General features: G+C 45.8%; 1 protein-coding gene and 1 long non-coding RNA gene across 3 annotated transcripts in view; both read right to left on the bottom strand.

Moving 5' to 3' along the window:
* LOC139050791 (uncharacterized) overlaps positions 1 to 20,127 on the bottom strand; it is a 59,373-nt gene extending 39,246 nt beyond the window's left edge. The window contains exons 1-2 of one of the 2 annotated variants that reach the window (XM_070527545.1): positions 19,901 to 20,127; positions 17,841 to 18,172 (exon numbers count right to left, since the gene is read on the bottom strand). In XM_070527545.1, coding sequence (XP_070383646.1) covers positions 17,841 to 17,870 — 30 coding nt within the window. In that variant the 5' untranslated portion in view covers positions 17,871 to 18,172; positions 19,901 to 20,127. The remainder of the gene's footprint in view (positions 1 to 17,840; positions 18,173 to 19,900) is intronic. The other variant, XM_070527544.1, reaches the window with a different exon arrangement.
* LOC139050792 (uncharacterized) lies at positions 3,347 to 9,379 on the bottom strand. Its single transcript, XR_011509081.1, has 2 exons — positions 9,269 to 9,379; positions 3,347 to 4,829 (listed from the first exon to the last, which is right to left on the bottom strand). It is a non-coding gene; the product is annotated as an uncharacterized lncRNA (long non-coding RNA).
* Positions 20,128 to 21,616: the final 1,489 nt, after the last annotated feature.

Raw genomic sequence — 21,616 nt, 5'->3', positions numbered from 1 at the left:
CCGCACTGATTCTACACTGACGCACAAACTCTGGGAGACAAAACCATTTCTACCACTTCTTTCGTATCGTGCATTTCGCTTCTCTCCTCTGGCATCAATTATATACTCTTACCTTGGCGTTGGTTTACTGACAAGCTCCAAAACGTGGCCTCAGCCAAATTTTTCACACAGTGCTCGAGATGAGGGCATACTGTTGCCCGCACGTAGCAGTGTAACATGCTGCAGCGGAGGAATGAATGCGATGTTGAATCTTCGATTGGTAATACTTGATTTCAAGTAGGAATCCTCGCGAAGCTCTGTATTTTTTCTTCAGATTGCTCAAAATACTCAAATTATAGCTGCGCACATTGTAGCGTACCTCAACAAAAAGGGGAAAAAGGACCTAAAAGATGCCGCTCTTAAACGTACCAGGACACTTTTAACGAGTGAAAGCGTGGAAAAGATGGAATCCCATCATTCCCGTAATTCATATTGATTTTCCATATGGGGACGTCCTACAACAGTCAGTCAACTTTCCTGGAGCGCTGTTAGTATCACATTATTTGTTCGGCAGTGGCCAAAGTGAGAAATAAAATGGTCCGCTACAGCCACTATGATAGCAATTCGGAATTGCACAATATCATCTGCTCCCGCAACGAAGACGACAACGTTCTGACGCAGATACATAGGGCGTAGCGCTTGCCCCTGACAGCCAATTCTGCAACTGGAACATTAACAAGGGCGCTTCTCAACGTGAGCTGTTTTGTGCCCACAGAATCACGTGCACAGTCACTTTCTGTTGCCGCTCATTACTTAAGGTTTCGGACTGAAATTTTTATGTAACGCTCTGACTGGTCATAATCAACAATTACATCCTGAATCATTCAACACTTTGAATCACTACAGCTTTCTATTTCGGATTATCAGACACAAACACTCGGAGCATAAAAGTGGAAATAAAAGAAGTTTGCATTCAGTGGCCGTTTCTGCTGACGCCCCTTTGCCCATGCAAAACTGACATTACTTAAAAACAAGCCGCAGGAACATGTGTTAGTGCTTTATAGTAAAGCGATACAAAAACATTCAAACGATGTTTATTAGGGAGTCGAGCATGTAAGAAACTAAGCTGGCCCGCAATTTCGTTTTTGATACATGGAAAACAGAACTGAAAAAAATTTCACAGAGAACACCGCCACACACTCAGAAGTGGAGCAACCTCATACGCGTGCAGCAAGTAAATACAGTCCGAGTGAGTTCAGAAGTGCGTCAGCTATAACGCAACAGTCCTGCGCAAGCTGTGCTACATTGTGCAAGCTGTGCTACGTCTTCCACAATACGCATTACAACATCATATGAAAATGAAGTTATGCCCATTATAAATTAATAGCAAAACTGCTCTATTCTTTCTGTGCAACCACGCGTTTATAGTTACCAGCGGACTGTTATACCATTTGCTTTTTCATTTCTACATTTTAAAATATTAGACTTGACATAATTGCATCCTTCCCCCACACAAATTGGCCTATACCCGCTGGGTTTATGCCCGCTGGGTTTTTGCGCACCTCCATGTTGCAAGTGAACGCTGTTATGGGACGGATAAGAATGCTACTAAAACTAAGCAAGAAATAAGATGCTAGAATTCAGTGGGGAAGAATGTTGTGCTCAGAGTGAATTAGTTCAGTTTCGAAGAAAGAAGTTGAAGTCTGCTTCGTTTTAGAGTTTTCTTAAACTCGTCGAAAAAAATTGATCGTCTAGTTCCGAGCACTCCCTTCCTTGCTATATCTGTCTCTTTTATATTACTTCTTCCCAACACTGGTGACCGGTGTTCCTCCGTGAGTCGCATGTATAATCAAATATGACTAGGCATGGAGGCTTTCTTCTTCTCTGCCAACTAGCTTCTCTCTCACCCATGCCGGGGATAGGCGTTGGAAAGCTGAACGCAGATACAAACTTGTATCTCCAGCAAGTGTCGGTCATATCAGGCGCTGCCACTCAAGCCCTTGGTGAGGCTTTGGTAGGCCTGATTTCGATGTACGAAACGGACGAACGATTTGGCCGTCCGTCCGTCCGTCCGTCCGTCCGTCCGTCCGTCCGTCCGTCTGTCAGACTGTCTGTCTGTCCAAAGCAGCAGGGTTCGCTATACCTCGTCGAGCCTCAAGAAAAAAAGCAAAAATACTCCTTCTGCTGCATCGATGTTGAAGTCTGAATACTCAACACATAAGGCATTCAAGAGCTGTTCGCGACCCACAAAAATTACGCGGCCATATAATGTCGCTTGTCGTGCACTCCCGATTTCCGGCTAACGGCTGCCACTGTCTGCAAATATTCATATCGCTTTTGCTGTTTGACAAAGAGCTGAGGATGGTCGCTTTCAAACGCTCTCCATCTACATCATACGGCTATTACATCAAGGCTTTGGGGAAATGAGATACGTAAAGTAACCGTTCATTCATTAACGCTTGCGTTGGGGCTAGTTGGAATATAACAAGTGTCTAAAAAAACAGGGCTGCAAAGTTCAACACAGAGACGATAGCACGCACAAAGCTTCTAACGTGCTGTCGTCATCACCGTGTTCAACTTCACAGGGCTGCTTTTGCGCACCTCCATGTTGCAAGTGAACGCTGTTATGGGACGGATAAGAATGGATAAGGATCAGAGGTGAGGCCTCTGAGGAGACCGATTGAGCAAAGGTTTTATGAGTGACTTCCTTCTTTATCATTTGCCCTTATTGGAGCGTGTGCTTGCGGTGGGCACTAAGAACAAATATCAGCAGAGATCTGGGAGGGCAAACTTTATCTAGCGATTCTTGCGCGCTGAGAAATCTCCATACTTCGAGAATAAAACCTTCATCCGAGAGTGTGAAGCTCCTAATCAATAAAAATTGGTGAAATAATTTCGTGAGGCAACGCTTTTATTTGCGAAAACATAAAGCACAAATTTTTGGAAGGTGTTCCAGAACACATTTACAACATCACGAGATGCACAGGATTCATTCGTCTTGTTTGCATTAAAGTTTTACATTCTACAATATAGCCAACATAAGCACTTCGCATTTAAATGCCATCTGCAATAAAGTGTTGGGACAGCACAAGAATACTGGTTTCAATAGTTGAGGAAGAAAACGAGGACAGGGTAAAAGCAATAACCAACGTTTGTGCAAATTTACTTGTGTTTTTCAAGGCCCTTGGTGTTTTACGTGCCAAACCTACGATCTCATGATGAGGCACGCCTTAGTGGAGGAGTGGCGAACTTTTGACCAGCTGGGGTTGTTTAACGTACACCTAAATCTAAGTACACGGGAGTTTTCGCATTTCGCCCCTATCGAAATACGGCCAACGTGGCCGCGATTCCAACCCGCGACGTGCTGCTTAGCACCCAAGAGAGCAGCCACTAAGCAACCGCGGTGGTTAGACCTATTCTAACCTTATGAGTGTTGCATGCCCAAGCGAAAGAGCAGCAAACAAACCAATTATTACAATGTTCCCGTAATCGGTCATTTATCTAGAGCTCTTGGGTATCTTTAAAATGTCGGTCCCAGTTAGCTGGGACACCCTGTTTATGCGTATATGCAAACCGGCTGGAGCGCTCAATGACTTGATTCAAATGTCCGTGTAGCTGCTTTGGTTAAGCGTCAGTCACAGGAGAAACATTGTGACGTCAAGCTCGCATATTGGATGTATTTTAGCCTAATACCATTACGAGTTAGGTTTTGGATAATGGCCATTGTCTTTCGTGTCAATCGCCCATTTTCTATGTCATAGGGCAACACCAGCGACCCTTCGTTACAGCGTAGTCTCTTCACTATACGGTCAAAATGCGGCCTCAATGAGGTGGCAATCGCAGCCATGCGAGTGTTAAAATACGACTACTTTCTCGTTGTCTATAAAGAAGCCTTCGGCACTCTTCACATGAAAGGAACTTAATTGCTACTCCAAAGACACTTCTGTGTTTAGATTTCATAATTTTACATCAGCTCTTACAGCATTTCAAAACATTCTGACTTTCGTGGACGCAGTTTCGCTTCAAACAAACCCGTCGCTGCATCAACGGACCTGCGGAAATACACTTACACATAACCCGACGGCATACATTTGCAAGTGTTTTCGTTTCGTATCCAATGATTATTGTCTGTTGCCTTAGGCTCACCTTTGCTTCACGTAAGCGGCGTCAGTTATTTCGATAACATTGTTAGCTCTAGGACAAAGTAAAATGTATTTCAAAATGTGGATAGTGTCCCTACAATTTCGCATGCCTTTTCCGCAAGAGAAACGTACGTTTGTCAGTGTATAAAAAATGCCCACTAGCAACAAACATCAGGTTGCTGAGATTCTTAGATCAGGTGTCAGTGTCATACAACGGCGAGAATGGCGTGCTTTACGCTTGTCAGAAATTGCCGATAATCTTGCAATATTTTTTGCAGTCCGTCTAAACCCTCTTCTGATTCTCAAATATACTGACGCTAATCTTCGTCACGCATGCAAACTGTGGAACGCACATAAATAACATAAGTACCGTACATTGCAGGATGCGTAACACTAACTATGCACGGCACCAAGTCACCTGTGGAACATGTCAGCTCGCGACGGGCGCAGAGTGTCGGTATTATGCCTGTCCCAAGACAGGCCGTTGTGCACGCGCCGCGATTGTGGGCGCACTGGCAGTGCAGGAAGTGGGCGTAGGTTGCGTCGACCTCGTACCTCAGACTCCGACCGTCAGTGCCAAAGTGGTGCGTCAGGTTCAGCGAGATTTCTTGAGGCTCGCAAGGTCCAGTGCCAGTGTTGCTGAGGTACAACATGAGCTGGCGCAGAAAGGGCATGTCTCTGATAGCGTCCAACATTCGTGCGAGGTTTCTAAAATTGAGATAAGAGAAGCAATTTTCCTCTGCGCCTAATGTGATGACTAAAATGGAGCTAGAAGATGGTTTGCCACCAATTAAGCAGGAAACAATTGATACAGAACTTCTTTTGCAACAAGCATCACTATAAAAAAAATCACGGTTAGCTTTGTTTTCTTTCAAGTACGTAAGCCCTTCAAACAAACTTCCTGATACAACCGCAACAACCAGACACGCGCTATCATTAGGCATTGAACATATTTCCTTGCACACATAATTTGTTACGAGTTGGTAAAATAAACGGACAAAAAATTTGTATGGTCACTAAAAGCAATAATATTGTGCAGCACCTGAAGAGCGAACAAGTGCAACGGCGATTGCAAACGATAGCTCAAAACCATTCAATTGTTAGCCAAGTCCAACTCTTTTCTACATATAGCGACCCGATGTGTGTGTGTATGTTGCTTTGGCAGTCTTGCTAAGTGGGTCTGTTTGTTTTGCTCAAAAAACCCACAGAATACATGAAACGAATAATGTCGACAACGATGTGATTATTAGTGAATCAATGCAGCGATGCTCCGTATTTCCACCATGGAAACCCATGTACGGCATGCGCTACCAGCAGGACACCACTCTTACACTACCATAAAGAAATACGTTTCTACCAAGCAGCACCGCCCAAAGTCCTCACAAATGTGTTGGCGCGGCCTCCAAATCAATCCTTGACCTTAGGGAGGTTAAACGCACTCAGAACACGATTGAGAGCGAGTAGTCAATTCCAGGCCCGTCACCATAAATTACTATGGGAATTCCCGGATCAACGTAAGCGGCTTTCACAAGTCTCGATCTGTGTGCAAGATATCGGACGCCTCCTGAGTAGTGCAGTGTGACCAGTTTAGGACCCTTCTTATTCATCCGCGATGTCGCGAAATCGATGCTGCTGTAGGTTTTTGGGCAAGGCTACAAGGCACAGAATTCTGCTCTGCTACACTTTTTCCAGTCGCTACACTTTGTTCGCGACACGTACACATAAATATTCTCCTGTTTCTGTGAGATTTGGACGTTTCGCGAGCTGCGTACCAACGCTTGTCATGTCTAGAACTCGATGGAGTCACATATTTTACACTTGGTAAACTGCGCACAAATTCTCGCGGTAGCATTCTCAATTTTAAAGAAAACATGGCAAGGAGGGTCAGTCCGTCAAAATGGAAGTAAGGCCACCTCCTCCCATATTAAACGTCTGCTAGTTTCCATTGAGTTCCAGGTTGTGCCGAACAGCTGCACTTTCCAGCTACGTTGGGAAAGTTATGAAGAGGAGAGCAGTGAAGCGCCCTCAATGGTGCCCTCAACGAAGCTATGCCTGTCTTCCAGCGTGGTGGATAAAGAGAGATTGTGATGCATCTCGTGACGTAGTTGCAACGCCAGATACACCTTAACGACCTACCGCGGTGGTATTTCTAGACCTCTGGAAGCATACGATAGTGTGACTCATGAGGACACACTGGGTGCCTTCGAAACTTTCGTTATTGGTGGTCACATGTACAATTCAATATGCACATATACGTTTGCAAGTTTTTTGTGGTGTCTCAAATGGAGGAACATTTTAACAGAGCAGCTGCTTAAGTTTTCGTTCTGCCGTGAAGCGTTACCAGAAAATTCAGCTCAGCATTGGGCTGCCTCGCTTTGCGTACCAACCACCAGCGAGGGCACCTCACTACGTAACCTCTTCGCGTCCCATGCGTGTAGGCGTAGAGTCGTGACGTCACAGGTGACTAAAGGATCGGAACAGCTGGCAGTGGCTCACCACTCGTCTCCCCTACTCCGTGGATACATGCTGCTGCTGTGGGAAGTCTGAACAAACTCCGGACGGCCGAAGAAGACGCGGCTTACATGGAAGAGCACCATATTGCCCAGCGAATAGCGAAGCGTCGCCGCCGACCAGAGCCGGAGCACCCCGCCGAAGCTGCGGCCGATAAGAGGCGACGCCGAGTCGAGGATTGCGGATTTCAATTCGGGGAACGCGAGTGTCGGCGCCAGAGTAGTCGATGTCGCCGAGAAAGCGATCCTGCACTCCGACTACTCGAAAACTTCCAGGGTGAAGCCAGTCTAAAAACTAGGGCTGCGAACGGCCAATGCGAATTCCAGCGCGAATTTCTGGGCCTAGAATCGCCGCGCTGAGGATCCCGAGTTTCGGGCCAGACTACGAACGCTGCCGGCAGAAAGCTCGGCGCCGCCGGGAATCGTTTCAGGACCCGCTCCCTGAATTCTAGCCCGAATTCCTCAGTACAGAGTTTGGGCACAGCTTCCGCGTCTGTGACAGGCTCTGATTCGATGTGAATCTCTCCACTGTGAGCTCGGTGCGGAACGCTGAACAGAAGAGCTCTGCCTAGCAAGCGCTTCGATAGGCCTTCTGTGACGCCGCTTATCACCCCGACAACCATGACGATGGTCGCACGTTGAGGATGAGGACACTATCGAAGATAATCAAGAATGATACTGAAGCACTGCACATAATAAATTGTCGTGCACGTACTGTGGTTTGTATGCGTTTGACTTGGCTGGGGTTTCCACTGCTTACCGGCCTGGCCATGTACGACCTCGCAAAAACTTGGCGAAATTTAGCAACGTTTAGTATGAACCTACCCGAACCATGTATATCTTCCCAAACCTTAGGAAAACTTCGCAATACTTAGCGGAAGCTGGCACTAGCTCAGCTGGGACCCAGATGTGCACCCGTAGTGAAAAATGCCCATGTTTTTTTCTACCGCGTTATTGTTGTTACGCCCGGTGGGGTGCTAAGCGTTATGCTATGTTCACACTACGGTCGTAACGCGCGTAACAGCTCTTTTGGCGTATCGAACGTAACGGCTGTAAAAAACGTTACGGCAGTTAAGCCGGCACCTTTGTTCACATTTACTGCTGCTTAAATTACGGCTTTTACAACAGGCCAATCAAATTTGGAGCTGCAGAATCGACGTCACCAGCGGTCCAATATCGCTCCTGCCAACATGCGTGCGCTGGCCGTGATCGAAGAAATTCAGGCTCAAAACAAACTTATAGTCATGTATTCAATCGCCCAAAGACGACGAAGGCGACGCAGAAGGCTTTGGGTGCGGCAAGTATTTCTCGACAGGGCCGTGGACGGCGATTTTTACAACCTTTTCGCCAAGCTCCGAGTTGGTGACGCTGCGATGTTTCATAACATCATGCGCATGTCGCCCCAGCAGTTCCGCTTCCTTGAAAACCTAATGAGACCACTCATCGAAGTTCGGAGCACGCATCTGCGGCCATCGATTTCCTCGGCGGATAAACCAGATGAACTGAAAACAGTCTCGCAAGGCGCACTGCAAAAATTTTCACGAACACAGCCAATCGTGCGCACGGAATGGTGGAATGGCACTTCCTGCGCCCGGAGCTGTCTGCATACGGGAGGACGGAAATGTCGTCACCGGTTGTTGAAAGCCGAAAGCTTATCGGTCATTGGCTGTGTCGCAACGGTCGTAACATAACAGTCGTAAATGTTGCCGACCCTTTAACACTCTCACCCACGATTTTTGCGAGAATTGGGCACGTTGGTACCTTTACGTTCACAGTCTGAACTAGACGCATACGCTTGTTGCGCTTCCGCTTACGCATGTTACGAAAAATCGGCGCTTTACGAACGTAGTCTGAACATAGCATTACACATTCAAATGCTTTCCAACAGATGTTTGGCAGTCAATCTTAAGAAATATATGGCTACCTAGTATACTGAGGCAACTACAGATGATCTCCGGAGTAACACACCAATATCTTCGGGTGAGACTGCAAAAGGCCGTGTCGAAGGTACCCAGAGAGAGAAAGAAGTTTAATGACACGAAATGCCGAGAGGTCGGCCTGAGGTATATTCCTCTAGCCAGCTACTCGGCATTGGGGGAAGGGGAAGAGGGAAAGAAAGAGGGAAGAAAGAGGGTACCCAAGTAACTACAAAATAATGCATACTGCTTTGACCAGAAAAGTGCTCTGTGGTTGCCCTTATGCACAAAACCGATGATACAGTAAGCCGTTCATATCAATAAGCAAACAGTCCAAAACAAAAGAACAATCAATTTCGGTGGACCATCATCAATAGGGAGCTATATTTGGCCACTACCAATCATATGTTAAAAAGGCGTTCGCATGAATTGTCGTCTAACCGCACCTCATCGGGAGAAATCGTGGGATCCTCCATTGCAATCGATGCTGCTACTGTACTACAATGTTCCTGGGCTTCCTACAATATAGCACAGTTGAGCAGGAATGCTCCTGCGCAAGCCACATTTACCACACTTCAAAGCCTCCAAACTCAAGCATTCCATACCTATCTTGAACTTTCGATGCATATATCTATAGCGGCTACCCAAGCCATCATGCATGGTCACCTGATCATGACACATATATTATTTGGTGTGCTGAAGAAACACATAACATACGCACCTGATCTTCCGTGGCACCATCTGGCTTGCCGCCCTACAATGAGGACGTATACAACGCACGCAAACATCTTTACACTGCACCCCGGCTCTGCCATTAGCTTGTGCACATCCTAGAAACAACCGTCAAATTTTGATGTATACGCCATTCGAAGGTACACCTCACTATTGCTGAATTATAAAGCAAAGTTGTGGTGGCATCAAAAGTGTTAGAAGTTACCCTACAATTTCCATACGAGGGGCACTACGCCCCACTCCGCGGTCATACTGACGGTTCTCTCTAGTCTGCGTGCTCGACACGAGCAGTTCACATGCGAGAAAAGCTTGTTTTAATCCAGATTAAGACACCTTGTCTGGCGAATCCTACGGCAGGACAGCGTCCAGCGCTTCCGTTGGCAGCCAAAATTATTACTGAACTAGCAATTATATGAACATTCTAAGCGGAATGCCACCTTCGTTGTCGCCATGGCGTACAGTATGTAGGCCAAGCGGGATAACATCGTGGCTGCGGGGCGTACGCTTTAGTTTCAAGTGAAACAATGCGAGGATGGTTGCTTCCACCTGCGGGGCGTACGCTTTAGTTTCAAGTGAAACAACGCGAGGATGCCGAGGATGGTTGCTTCCACCTGAAGCGTGGAAGTGGTGGCAGGGAGTGCGGCCGTGTTGGCCCGATTTAGAAAACAATCTTGTGGGTACAGAGTCTTGCTGCGCGGAGGGCTGGTACCTTTGTGTGCGCTGTATTATTGCCGCTGACTTCGTACTGTAGTGAGACGTAGCAAGATGGTTGATTCGCTCGCTGCGGCTGCCACTGTTCCCCGCGCAACCCTTTCGATAGCAAGTGTCTGCGATCATCGAGTAACATCTGTTTATGCTTGCCTGTGCACGCGTCACACCTTGCTTGCCAGTTAGGGAGTAAGCAACTACTATCCTCACCTTGTACAGCTTACCTTACCATGTTAGGGATACTGAACAGACGGTCACTATCAGGGCAAAAATGCTTGGACAGTGGTTAGAACGAACGTGCGCGATGAGGACGAGAGCACTAGTTCGCAGCCCGATGTCTGCAGTCCGGTGAAGTCTACTTTACTAGAAGCAGGTCCTACTTTAATTTTGCCGCCAACTATGGTTTCGGGACTCTCCTCGTGCTTTTACCATTAGGGAAATCATATTAAGTTCCTTTGTACTTAATATATTTACCTTTTTCTTCGTACAGCGCATCGAACCCAAATTTCTTGGTTGCCCTCTCAGCCTTCCTTTATGTGTGCGTGTCTCTCTCTGTCAATGAAAAAAGAAGCCACAAAAATTGCACAATAGGTAGCGTAGTGGCGGACTTGGTAAACGCGTAGGAAACATTCAACAATTCGCAGTTAACATTCCTTCGTTAAATTCAGCATGCAATCACGTGCCGAAACCGTGGTTATTTAGGGCCCTACTTTTCTGAAGAGAAAGGAAGAAAGAAAAACGTACCTGTTGGTAACGTTCAAATCGAGACGAGCATCCATCCGGAGCAATTCACGGAACACCTCCTCTTCTCGGAGGTCACAATTTAGCAGCGATATGTCTTGAAAGCATTAATCAGCTTGTTGAACCATTCTTAGTCGACATAGATTCCGCAAATACGGCAACACAAAGTCTGTGTACGGGTCGCGAAACGCAGAGACTTCAACGTCGATCACTGCGATCCCGTCTCGCAAACTGAAGCCCCGGTAGAAGTGTCTGGGTGACCCGGAGACTGCCGAGATGAACAGGCACAAACGGTAAATACAAACGTGACTGGCCAGGAGTGCCCTTGTGAACGTTTCCCATTCGGCAAGATGATCTGCGAATAACAACGGTGGCAATCTGTTTCGTATGTCAAAACTATCATTGTTTCGAGTGTGCGCGTGTTATGAAAAACTCGTGTGAAAACATGGATAACATTTATGAATGCCAGCGCGCAATCAAATGTCTTTTTTGGAATGCTCTGCACAAATCTTGACGTCATTTATTCAAAGACAACAGCAGCATACAGTGCGTATGGCGGTCTCATCATGGTCATCATTCTTGAAATATATTGCTTAGGTTTTAAACACTAAACCTATGCACAAGCGGTTTGCCATACCAAAAAATGCATGTTTGGTTGGCTGGATATCGGACTTTCTTTCCCAGCGTTTCTAATATGTATATTTCAACTCTAACTCACCCTTGATGCCTGTTTCGTCAGGTGTTCTCGAAGGCTCAGTACTGGGTCCTCTTTTATACCTGCTTTTTATTAATGATCTCCCCCTACACACCTCAGTTAAAATACGCCTTTTTACTGGTCATCGCATTTGATATCATCCAAAATCTCCTACTGATCATCTTGCCTTTAGCAATTGTTTTGCCGACTTCTGTAACTGAACCAAAGCATGGCAAATGAATATCAACTTTTCCAAAACTGTCTTCATGTCCTATACACCACGCTCATCGCCTTCCTTCTTAGCCTATGTCTTTAACAATATTACTTTAAATTGTAAAGCCTCTTGCAGACCCTCGCAAAATTGAGTGCCTAAAATTCCTTCACACGTTAATCAATTCTGCTCCTCTCTCCTCTCTAGGTATTTATTAGACTCTCTCCAAACCCTTGAAGACGACGACGAAGTGTTTCTTGATACAGCGCTGCCTTTTCTAGCTCCGGTTTATTTCTGTGAAAATCTAAGTTTATCCGCTTGTCCTCGCTCCCTGGTCGGTCGTGATGAAAGTGGACCACCCCGCACGTCTGCCGGCGACGGCGGCCTCAGCGGCGGCCGCCTCCATGGAGTGGATCGGTCAGCAGAGCGACAGCGAGGACACCCATGTCTACTCTCTCAGCAGTGAGCACACTTCCGATGACGACTTTCAGCGGGTGCAGAGCCGCAGAGCGAAGAGAAGAAACACCAGGACGTCCTCATCGTCAAGCACGCAAACAGTAGGACACACGCAGAGGCCGGACGCCAATAGCATCATATTTATGCCCTTGCTTCCCACCGTCAACATGAAGCTACTCAACAGGCAATCTGCGTCGATGTCACTGGAAGCTCTGGTACCAAATAAAATATCAGACATTCGAGTCCACACCCTAAAAAATCTACTGGCGGTTGATATCCTGCATGCGGCTGCTCCGAGCACTCTACGCAGCGTAGCGGACATCGATGGCATTCAGGTTCGCTCTGACATCCGTCTGAGATCTGACGTAGTCGCACGACGACGCTATGACGTAGACGTCGCCATCCTTAATAACGACTTCCCGATTCTTATCAAGCCAGCCAATGATGAGGTCATTGCTGATGTTAAGCGGCTGGGCAGTTCACGCTGCGGGAAGATTGCATTCAAGGGTAAAATATACCCTCGCATGTTAAGGTGGGACACTTCAAACATGCAGTGCGGCCTTTCATTGCGAAACCTCTTCAGTGCCCCAAATGCATGAAACTGGGACACGTGAGCAGCGTCTGCAAAATTCAGGGAGCATGCCCCCGTTACGCCGAGCCCCACGCTGCAGATAAATGTGGCGCGACTGTAATGAAGTGTGCAAACTACGGAGGGTCACACGAACCTTCATCGAAGAAATGCCCGCATATTAAGAAGGGAATGGCTATCTTGAAAGAGATGGCGAGAGATCATTCATCTCATTGCCAAGCCGCTGATAAAAACAGGAAGCGACGTTCCCGTCACCGGCGATCCTCAAGGAAGGGCGTTGTCTCTGCGACGCGCATGCCACTTCCTGCAACACCACCTCCTCTTCTGCCACCCAGGCCAGACACTGTGGAAAGCACCGCGAAGAACAAGGCCACTGAGAAGACCACATCTGTGGAATCTTGGCCGGCTCTACCGAAACGACAGCATCCACCGACAGAATCACAGGGAAGTTTTTTTGACAACCCCCAACGTCTACTCTCAGTGATTTCTGCGAGCAAGTCAGGCAGGTGACTTATATGCTGCAATCGCTAATTAAAACAATGCGCATCAAACTGAACAAGCTGCAAACCCCTGCAGCTTGAAGTGCTCTGCAAATACTGGATGCACTAAATCCAGTGCTTGCTAGCATCGTTTAAGCATCATGGCTCGACCAATGTTCCCCTTCCGCACTGAAGTTACAAGTGCATCGATCTTTCAGTGGAATGCTACGGCTCTAAGGACCCGTATAGCAGACTTTCGCCAATTTGTTTTTCCAAATCGCTTTCTCATACCGGTAATTTGCGAACCAAATACAGTATCTCCACTCAGACTATCCGGTTACGAATCTTTCGTCTCGTCCACATGCGGCGCGAGCACGAAAGTAATCATCTACATCTGCACGGACTTTACATTGGTCGCTAACGCGGTACAGCCTCATGACGACAACCAATATGTCCGCCTGCATATCCAAAAGAAGGATGTGTCATTTACACTAATGGGGCCTACAATGGCCCCATGATATACCCTGGATACCTTTAGTGCTGCTCAGCATGGCTAAATTATATTACCTGGGAAGGTTATGCAAACTTTTGCCTAAATACTTATCTCTTCTTAAAATACGATAACATTTAAATGCACTTTCGTGAAATATCAGCAACAACGCTGTGGATCCGTAGCTTTTCCGCAAGCAGCCAACACGGGGCAGCCAATAGAAATATTTTGGTAGAGAGACCGATAATGACTGTGAGGGTCAAACCAGAACAAACATTTTTGAAATGCTGAGTCTCACTGTTTAGCGCACACCATGATGATGGCGACCAGAATACACATTGGAAGCTTCGTGCGCATGAGTGGACCTAAATAAGTCCCCTACATTACCATTTAATTACAGAAGGCGAAAGCAAACTAACGACTCGACCCCTTGCCAGGTGCTTGAAATTCCAATCTTGATGTTCGAGATCCTGTCATGGGCCCTGTTTGTTCGTCGCTTGTCGGCATCTTCTCGACTTTTGTTGTCACAAGTTCGATTGTCATCACGATGTTGTAGTGAAGCAAGAATCTGGCAGAACAATCAGGCCATCCCAATCCCTACATGAAGTTGCAAGGTGGCGTATAAGGGCTCATTGGTCAAGACGTGTAAACCGGGCGTGTTGGTATTAAATACTCATGAAAATAGGCCAAAAGAACGCAATTATTAACGAAAACGAGGCGTTCGTCTCGTCCGCCTTTTTCATTCGTTGTTGTATCAGTCTGTTTTCGCAAATATTATTTGTTCATCTGCCTATTCCAAAAATTTATGTACTACGTGACGCTCTTCGTCAGACTGATGTTCCACAGTCAGCGCCATGCTCATGACTGCTGCTGGCTAATGCTCCTCTGACTAGTTCTCGTACCCATCAACAAATTCCCAGGAGTGTAAACGTGTGAGCAGCCGTCGCCCTAGCTCAATTATTAGAGCAACGCATGTGCTGTGCAGAGTGAGTTTCCCCACCATCCGCGGGCAAATTAATTGCATTATTGTCCTTTTTCGTTTATTTTGTTCTTATCGTTTGCATATTCTATATTATAAATAAGACATGCTACCAATATTCTTTCTTTCACTTGAGGAGCTGTTTGCTTCGTAAGGTCGCAATGTAGGGAAGCCCATGAGAAATAATTTTTGAAGCTGAAGGAATGACTGCAGCATGGCGGGATTATTTAAATAGACTGCTGTGCAGAATGAGCTTATTTGCTCAATTAAATTATTGACCGATAGCAGAGCAAGTGACTTGATTACCAATACAAAACACTCTTGACTTAGATGCTCATATGAATTGATGGCTGTTTACGCCGGAGCAACAACTGAATGAAGGCATATAAAATTTGGATATAGATATGAGACGCCTCCGACTGGCAAGGGGTATTTCATTGCAGTGTCCACCATATGAACATCCGTCAAATAGAAAACGAACAAGGAGTGCCAAGCAGTACATTATTTGGCAATCAACCTGTGTACTGCCTCCCTGCTTTGGCTTTGTCCAGTTTGTTTCAATGTCATTTACTGCTAGCTACGAAGAGAACCGCAATAATGCCAAAAGGACGTAGTAGCTAAAATCTTCATTAGCAGGGTTCCGGACAGTGCCAAAATATGTTAACGTTATGCTCTTGGTTTCAATAATAGGAAATAACTAACAGCTATACTGCCTGGATAAAGGCCTGCCTATTAACTTCAAATGCTATTTATATATATGCTACAATACTGAGCTTTCAGTGATATCCTATGTGCGTTATATGCCACACAATACAGTCCGCGTCAGCTGTAATCACTTTTCAAGTGCCACGTGGCGATGCCACGGGTTTATACTAGAAATTCGTTTTAATTGGCAATCAAACATGTTGGTTTTATAAACCTTGCACTCGCAAGCAATTTACTCGAGTGTAAACTTGGCAAGACTAACATTCTAAAGATGTGCTTTAGTTGGGATTTAAAAATCGTGCAAATATCTAGTCAACATAGATTTCAGGCAACATGCCATACGTCTGTTACGCAGCTTGTCCAAACCATATCACTGAATAGGTGGGGAAACGAGTGCTAAAGCAAATTCACCGAAAATGAGACACGTTAGCGAGCCAAAATGCCGAGTAGAAAATCGGCAATTAATCCATACATTCATCAAGTTTATGAAAATATATTTGCAGAACGTAGTGATATCACTGTTGCGTTCTCAAGCCAAAATAAATTAACAAGCCTTGGCGGGAAGAGCGGATCAGGCTCACAATCTCTTTCTCTTTGATGCTTTCAGATTTACTCTGCTTGGGCGGCTCTAATGGCTGGACAGGCGCGCCCACGGCGAGCCATTTCACGTATGAGTTGTCGCCGTCGCTCGTCGAAGGCTGCCAGTTACTCGAGGGAACACACACTGCGTTGCCGTTCCATCTGTTTTCTGAGTATGTACTGAACCCAAACGAAGTCGGCGTACCTCTCGCGCAATACTTCCCTGTGCTTTTCCACCCCGACGGAAGCAAAATGGCTCTGATTGGTTGCGCGCGTTATGTGAGCGCGCGCCTATGCAATAGTAATCCTTGCTAGAAGAAGAAAAGGGGGGTTAACCAAGGGACCGATTTTACTAACCATAAAAAAGCCAACAAACACACCAAGTTCAACTCAAGGAGAATTATTTTTACATAATTTCACTAAATAATTTCATAACTTTTATATTTAGTTCTACTTGTGTGTACAAGTATTCTCTCCTGTCTTCTTGGTATATTAGCTTGTTAGCTACTCATGATATGGAATCCTTGATAATGAGTGACGCCCCAGCGCCGGCACAGCTGTCAACTAATCAAGCCACTGTTTACTGCAACTGCTCTCCTTCGTGTTTTTTTCTTCGCGTGACGAGCAAGACAATGTCACCGAAACTTCTCAGCCAATACAAGCATACAAACGTCGCTTGAAAGAGGAGCATTTCAATGGTTTTCGTGCAATTTACTGCAAAACATGTGACTGTCGACCTATGTAACGATAGTGTGTTTCTGGATTTGCCAAACTAATCATTTACGCAAAACACAACCATCTGTGGAAAAACATTTATCAGGAAATCATCCATCTTATTTCGAAAGAATATTGTGGAAATGGTTGCACATGAGATAAATGTTATTCATGAGCAAGGTCCCCTAAACGTTGTGATATTGTTGTTGGTATGCTTCCCGGCACATCTTTTATTACGCATCCATTAGGCGAAGGTATATGTAGGTTTTGATCCTGCAAATCAAGGTTTCACTGATAGTTTGTATGATGTGCGCGTGTGTGCTTGGCGTCGCTCTTTTATCCAGTATCGGCTCGGCTATGCTTAAGACCTTTACTTAAAAGTCGCAATTACGTTTTCTTGGTACTGCCAGCACAAGTGCAGCTCTTTGAGAACGTGTTCTGTAACGCGATATTTGTGACTGAACGGCGGATTCGTCAGCGAGAATATTCACACTAGATGAATTGTTTGTGCTATAAAAGGAAGCACTTTAGAAACTACTAAATAAGGTAATTAGAATATGTCCTATTTCGTTTGAGCGGGTATTTCAACCACTCTCATTGCCTCTATTCCATATATCGTAAAATTTGTGCATTGCTGAAATACTATTGGGTGTTTGAGAAACTTATGTGGCATACACTAGAATATTTATCAATTTATTTATTTATTCAGTTTACCCTACAGGCTCGCAGGAGCATTCGGTAGTCGAGGAGGGGGGGGGGTTACCAAAGTATGACACTGTACTGTAGGTAGACGTATTTTATGCAATTCTGCCTTACGTTTTGCATCGTTTGATGACAATACGCGCACAACGCAAATATATTGGTGTGTTATATACACTCATCATTTTTAAATGTGTGCCTGTTGTTTAATATGCTGAAATAGGCATTATGCAGATAGCCAACGATAAGACGTAGGAAAAGGTCTCAAAATATGTTCTCATATATATCGATGGCTTGCCATTATTATAGAACTAGGAACGTAGAATTAGGCATGAATCATGCACAATGGCAGCTTAGTTCTCATTATTTCCTCTCGGAGGTGCGTGTAGCACATGCGAATGAAACAAAGAAGTACGCAAACATCCCAATTAACGGCACTCTAACTTTGTAAAGTCGTTCAACATTGCTAGATTTCTGGCGCATTGTTAATGCAATTGGTTGGTTTTCCACTACTTACGTGTTCCTTCCGGCACTCCGGCTTCATCATCGGCAAGCATTAGCTTAAGGCGGCAGGTCCTTTGATCCAAGACTTTGAGGTCTGGAAGAACGCGTACCCTTATGATTGCTTCGTTTTGCTGGCCGAGCATCATCCTTCGTGTATGTGCGCCAACCAAGCGTTCCAAACTCAGGCCTGCGATGTGCATTCGTCCATTCGCAACAGCGTCTGAGGCGTCATCCTCTGTCGCCTGCTGCGGAGATAGTGCACCGTCATCCGGTGCATTGGAGGCGCCGCTTACGTTTCTCTCCTGTGTACTGTCTGAGCCCTGGAGAGGAAACATATGCGCTGTTCTGGAGAAACAAAAGGAAATTGGTGAACAAAGTGCGGCAGGCAATGCATTGCTTCAAGCATTTGCAGTGCCTCCATTACTAGTTTATTTTATTCTGCAGAAACGGCTGTGAAGCTGAAAGTTGGAAGCCACCTGTTGGTGAATTCTTCATCGCCCTGCAGTAACAGTTTGGTTGAGGGACGATGTAAAGACTGAAACAATGTTGACCACTGCAGGTTCTTTAAGAAGCCCGTAAATGGTAAAAGCACGCATATTTTATTATTTTATTAGAATTTGTTTAACAGCACATAAAAATGTCACCGTGCATAGACGGCGGCAGTTCTCTGGAAGAAATAGTCGCTGCGCTAATTCCTATCCGGTGGCGTCGTTCTCACAGTAAGTGGGAGCCGTATTGCCCAGCAACCGGTGCTACCAACACAGGAATATTTCCCTACATCTAGAGATGTGTAGTCCGCTTTAGCTAAAGGGGCAATTTCTCGTAAATAAAAGGAAATTTTGTAGTAAGGAGAAACCAATGCTTCGATGCTGCGACGATAGATATGTTGAACTGCTACCACGAAGGCATGTTTGCATTCCTATGGGCACAAGCTATCCCTACGTGAACATACTACGTATGACTAATGATCGCGGTGCAGCGCAGGGAGGAAATATTGCTAAGTAAACTATGAGGTAAAGGTGCCTTTTGATCGTTAATAAACTACTGCTGCGGCCAATTGTGGTGTTTATTTCTGCCTGTTGTGAACCAAATATTGACGTGTAAAAGGCGAAAAAGAAAACTTTTGCTGTAACATCAAAAAGCATAAGAGAACATCGCGCCGTCAGCGCACAGACACCCAGCACCAAGTACGATAAGCCGGTGGCTGTGCTGAGAGTCTATACATGCCTACACTAAAATATAACACGAAGTGGCAAATGACACAGCAACCTCGACAGAAATAGCAGTTGTGACGTGTAGGGCCAGTTTTCGCATGCAGGAAAGTTAAAGAAAACGGCCATGTATATTCGTACTGTAAAAGACATACTCTAAGTGACCTTAAGCACGTAATTGCGGGTGTGCTTCACCGGTACACTGCAAATGAGAAAACCCATTGCACATGCTTGACAGCTTTACAAAGGTGTCGTAAAGTCGCACACTGCATGGCCACGCGTATTCCTTTATTGAAGGCCGGGCACCCATTTTCTGTCCAATTTCAGAAAAGGTTCCACGTAATCAGTCTTTTGTATTTAGAGCAAAGTATAGCCTAAGTGGCCCAAATTGCCGGGCTCCCCCGCCATGGCGTTCCCGGTAATGAGCTCCTGGTTTTGGCACGCAAAACCCCATAATTATTATAATTCTAATTTAATGAGAATTTCAATTGGCGGTTTACTAATACAGCGGCCATCGTGCTTAGGTACTTTTGCCTGGAGGACAGTATTCCACACTAGAAAAAAAGGAAGCTTGCGAAGACATCGCCCTGCATTTTTAAGTACGTGGTGCAACTTTCATAGAAACGCTATGACATATTGCAGGCTTGAGATCTCAGGCGCTACAGTTACGGGGACGATGTATTGGTTATTAGTAGTCAAAATAAGCAATGTTCATGGGACGCATTCCCTGAACACAGGAAATTATGCATGTCAGGAAAGCCGGCACAACATTGCTAGCCTACCGACCCCAAAAAGTGGTCCTGACAAGAAAACTAGTCAACGTCGCCGAGAAAGCTACAGACAGCAAAGTACCGGCACTTGCCTGCGTCCTTGACAATGATTTCGCTTGTCTGGGTGCATCATCTTCGAAGACTGCGTGTACTTGATCACCATCTCCTTGCATGTTGATATGTCGTTCCCACCGTGGATTTGTGGTTCCGAGCGTTCGAGCAGATCGTTGGTGCCACCGTACCCTTCCTTGCTCGGTCTGTTCTAGACATGGCGCTAGAACAACTATTTCGAAGCGCATGTATGAAAAGTCACGTGTCTCAACAGAAGTTACGGCACATAAGCAGGCGATGCTTACATTGCTCGTGAGACGGTGAGATAATATTATTTCGCTTTTCATGCATCTTTAATTCGGATAGCGTAAAGATGATATCAGTCGTTTCCCATATATTCGTTGAGACACGCAGTGGTATTCTAGCCGTCGGCTTTGTGTGGAATCATATTTGTTTGCTTGATATATCCCCTCGCCACTGCGTTTTGCAAAATGTACTTGCAAGATTGGTTAACTTTAAATAATATATAAAAGAATATGGTATAGAATAGTAAGCTGCTGGGCTTTTTGCTTTCCAATCATTATTCCAAAGGGGAGCGAAGGAGCGTAGACGAAAAAGGGCACGTGGACTGGAAACCAGCTCACTAGCAACTAAATATATTTTCAGGACAAACCACCAGGAACGCTCTAGCGCATGCGCCGCCTACGAAAATAGTGAAAAGGATAACTTTTTTTTTGTATATAAAAGTCGCCGAACAACGGAGCATGCATCACTAGATCAATAATGATGGTTTTTGTGGGTGATAGCCGCAACGGCACGTGCAAGTGGCCTCACATCAAACATTCCAAAAAACATAAGAACATAAGAAGGCATAAGAAGAACAAGCCCTGTGAAAAGAAACACCTGAAATCCCTCGTCTCCTGTGCCGCTGAAGTCGTACGTGCAGGTTGTCTACCAAGCGCGAAAAGCGGCGATTCTCAGGGATTTTGAATAGTCTGGAAAAACTAAGCGAAAACTCAGGGAAATTGTGCTTCAATCTAGGCAAATTAGCTATCAGTTCATTGAAAGGGAATGAAATTCGCCCTACTGCTGGCTCGAGTAACAGACAGGAATCGTAACAAATTGTCTTACGCCGTCTCGTCAGCTGGAGCAGTTGCCGGTGTGCAGTGAACGACCGATTTTCCGGACGCGCGATTTTTGTGAAATGTCCGATAAAGCTGGCGGCTTCGTGGCACCACCACGTGCCCCACAGAGTCAATGTATCAGAACGTCTGTAATTTCAGACCCGAGAAACCTCCGCTGCCCAATTTTCCGGACCTTTGAAACGAGCGCAGGCCCGAAACGGCATTAATCAAATGCAAGACCGCTGTTCTGCTCATCTCGCCACCTTGAACCAGCGTTCACGCCCGCAGATCCGCTGGCAGCCGAAGCAACCAACGCGGCAATGTTAGGCTTAGCCGCTCCAACGTTCGCTATTATGGTTCTTGCCGTTCGATGCCGTGTTTTTCATTGAAAGAATTCGCCGCTGTCAGTTGTGGCACAGACTCAGCCTATGTAATCATCGCGATTGCCTTCGAAGCATCGAAAGCATGCGCATTGCGAGCATTAAAAACAGCACTAAACAACAGGACGAGTGAAGGGACACAGAGAACAAGTGTTTAAATTAAATGAAATTATGGGGTTTCACGTGCCAAAACCACTTTCTGATTATGAGGCACGCCGTAGTGGGGGACTCCGGAAATTTCGACCACCTGGGG

This window comes from Dermacentor albipictus, chromosome 10 (assembly GCF_038994185.2).
Source record: "Dermacentor albipictus isolate Rhodes 1998 colony chromosome 10, USDA_Dalb.pri_finalv2, whole genome shotgun sequence".
Taxonomy (NCBI): Eukaryota; Metazoa; Arthropoda; class Arachnida; order Ixodida; family Ixodidae; genus Dermacentor; species Dermacentor albipictus.
This window is presented reverse-complemented; position numbering and strand designations above follow the sequence as displayed.